This window comes from Charadrius vociferus, unplaced genomic scaffold (assembly GCF_000708025.1).
Source record: "Charadrius vociferus isolate BGI_N301 unplaced genomic scaffold, ASM70802v2 scaffold282, whole genome shotgun sequence".
NCBI lineage: Eukaryota > Metazoa > Chordata > Aves > Charadriiformes > Charadriidae > Charadrius > Charadrius vociferus.
The window spans coordinates 2639677-2642888 of record NW_009647731.1 but is presented as its reverse complement, the minus strand read 5'-3'; the positions used below and the strand labels follow the sequence as shown (position 1 = coordinate 2642888).

At 43.3% G+C, this 3212-nt stretch overlaps 1 protein-coding gene across 2 annotated transcripts in view; it reads right to left on the bottom strand.

Moving 5' to 3' along the window:
• LOC104283383 (glutathione S-transferase omega-1-like) overlaps nt 1-3212 on the bottom strand; it is a 10064-nt gene that overhangs the window by 6363 nt on the left and 489 nt on the right. For both annotated transcript variants that reach the window (XM_009881545.1, XM_009881547.1), the window contains exon 2: nt 1609-1831. In XM_009881545.1, coding sequence (XP_009879847.1) covers nt 1609-1831 — 223 coding nt within the window. The remainder of the gene's footprint in view (nt 1-1608; nt 1832-3212) is intronic.

Here is a 3212-nt window from a genome sequence, read left to right as displayed (position 1 = left end):
GGCGGCAAAAAAAATTATCAACATTCAAGGTACTTTACGACAGATAGACATGCAGCCCAGGATATGCAGGCTTCTACGAACCTGTGCATTTTCAAATTTGGTAATTGCCAGAGAAATTAGTATATAGTACCAGGAAGTTGCCCAGTGACCAAGCCTAACTAAATTATATTCTTAAAGCTCATAGCCAAACATTTTTCTAATATCTTGTCATTCATACAACAAACACTAAGAGCACATTTCATTTCTTGTAACGTGCTTCCCTGTAGCCCTCTTCCTATCATGCCTATTCAGAAAGGCTTGTTGTACGTTGAGAGCAGCCCTTTGGAGAAGACTGGAGGGTACTAGTGGAGAAGACTGGAGTGGTACTAGAAAGCCAACCACATCCTGGGCTGCATCAAAAGCAGCGTGGCCAGTAGGGCAAGGGAGGGGATTCTGCCCCTCTACTCAGCTCTCCTGAGACCCCACCTGGAGTACTGCATCCAGCTCCGGAGCCCTCAGCACAGGAAAGACATGGACCTGTTGGAGCAGGTCCAGGGGAGGGCCACCAAAATGATCAGAGGGCTAGAGCACCTCTCCTATGAGGACAGGCTGAGAGAGTTTGGGTGGTTCAGCTTGGAGAAGAGAAGGCTCCAGGAAGACCTTACTGCAGCCTTTCAGTACTTAAAGTGGGCTTATAAGAAAAATGGGGATAAACTTTTTAGCAGAGACAGTTGCAATAGAACAAGGGGTAACATTTTTAAACTAACTGGAACAGGTCACCCAGAGAGGTGGTAGAGGCCCCATCCCTGCAAACGTTCAAGGTCAGGCTGGATGGGGCTCTGAGCAACCTCATCTAGTTGAAGATGACCCTGATCATTGCAGGGGAGGTTAGACTAGATCTTTGGAGGTCCCTTCCAACCCAAAATATCTTAAGATTCTATAAACATATGCTCCCTCTATCCCCCTTCATTGTCCACATCTCTTCGCATCTTCCATTGCTTCCTCTTCTCTGCTGCCTCATATCCAAGTTGATTTCTTTCACTTCCTAGATTCTTCAAAGCATGTAAACATCATGTATGTTTAGGGTACAGAAATGTTACTTCCAGTCAGCCACAGTGCCCATCTCCAATCCTAGTGAAAGCCAAAACCAGTCTTCTTACACACGTCCCATATTTACAGCCACCTGCCATCCCTCATCCATGGTTGTAGGCTCTCTCAGTCATTCAGGCACTATTCACATTCTGCATTCATACAGTACTTCCTACAGAAAGACTCAGCTCAAAATACAGCAATTGTCCCTGCCTAGGTCTCGAGCATTCAGCTAGTTTGGTCTACTAACCTTTCCTCTATTGTAGGCTGCTGAAAATCCTGCCTCAGTCATATACACTGTCAGTAGCTTGGCTGTCTTCCTGAATCTATCCCTACACAAATGCTGGGAGCAATGCAGACACACCATAGTTTTCATGTGCTCACAGCAAGAGACCCCAAATAACTCCCTCAGTTATTTAAATGCTTCTCCCAGACACAAGACACTTCTCTTAAAGCACAAAAGCAGCATTGGCAACAGAGCTGCAGGTTTTGGCCCCATAGTGAAGTAAGAAACACAATCCCACCCTGGTCATGCAGTACCTTTGAAAAGTGTTCCAAGAGCATCTTCTGAAAGGCTCGCTCATATGGGTCTGATGGCATCAACTTCTTCCCTGGAAATGCTTCATCCAAATATTCGCACGTAATTGGGGACTCATAGATCAGCTGACCCTTGCTGGTCTCCAGAACAGGAACCAGGCCAAAGGGGTTCTTCTCAAAGAACCAGTCAGGTTTGTTCTTAAGATTGATGTTGATTACTTCATGGCTAAAAGAGCAAAAGAAACAAGACCCAAACAGGCTCAGTTCTGCTACAGTCAACTCCATACCATGGCGAAATGCAGTCATTATACCTCAACAGCTACAGTACTTGAGAGGCTGAATCCTCGTTTCCCTGAAGTACTTTGTAGAACTAAGCATTTGACATACAGGAATACTGCCAGGGAGCACTTCCCTTTGCTGGAGAAAATCAGCACTGACATACAATGAATTGTTTGTTAAAGTAATAAAAACCACATGAACAGTCTGCAAGCACAGAGGCAGCCCTTATAGTCATGCTAAAAACAAAGGTCAAGCTCAGAATGCAGGTTATCAGATGCAGGTTCAGGGACATTCTAAGAAAGAAGCACTTGATTGCAAATAAGCTACACTCCAATTAAGAAACACAGGTGAACTTTAATCTGACCTTACACCAAAGAGCAAATCAAGAGAGCATCCTACCTACTTATCTCCCCCACCCATAGCCTCACATAGAACAGGTGTGCAGGGTAAAGGCAAAACAGGTATTGATAAAAAAGACATATGGGAAACATGTCTATGTTATATTCACAAAACATGTTATATGCTGTGTTATACGTGCAACCCCAGAAAATTCCTAATAAGCCCAAAGGTCTGCTAAACATAGCTGAACCTTCAAAACAACTGAAAGGTTACCAAAAGGCACCCACCATGTCTGGGTAGCAATAAAAACCCTCCGAAATCACTATACTAAAAGAAACCTCCCAGCTCAAAAAAAATCAGTCCACAGACAGTTAATAAAAACAAAATTAAATGGACCTGGAAGCTTCAATGCACCTACTCTTTGGAAAAAAGACCCAAGAAAATAACAAAACAAACAAACCCAACTCTTATCTTATTATCAGAAGAACTGTGTGGTAAGCGTTTACTATGCTCATACAGACCCCCAGCCCAATGCTGGTTAACAGCTGGCAGGCCTGGGACTTCATGGGAATCCACAGGTGGAAGATCCTGTTACTTTGAAGCTGTAAACTGAGGGAAGCATTAGCCCCCATTTAAAACCACTGAAACAACATGGCTATCTTGAAAAAGAAACACACACAAGTACGGAATTCCGTTAACTTACTACAGTGCAAGAATGAGAGGACATTGTAGGAACACGGTATACTTCCCCTTTTAAAAAGGTCACTCGCTCACTCTTGTGTTTTGCTAAGTGGTGATATAGCAGAAACACTTAATATTCCTGTCTCCCAGAATTTCACTGCAGCTTACATCAAAACCAAACAACAAAATACATTAAGGCTTTACTCACGTTTACCCAGGACAAGCTCAAATGCTATTATTGCAAACATTCAGGATGACAGGTGAGAGAAAAATAATAAAAAAAAAAAAATCGGCTTGGGGTTTTTCCC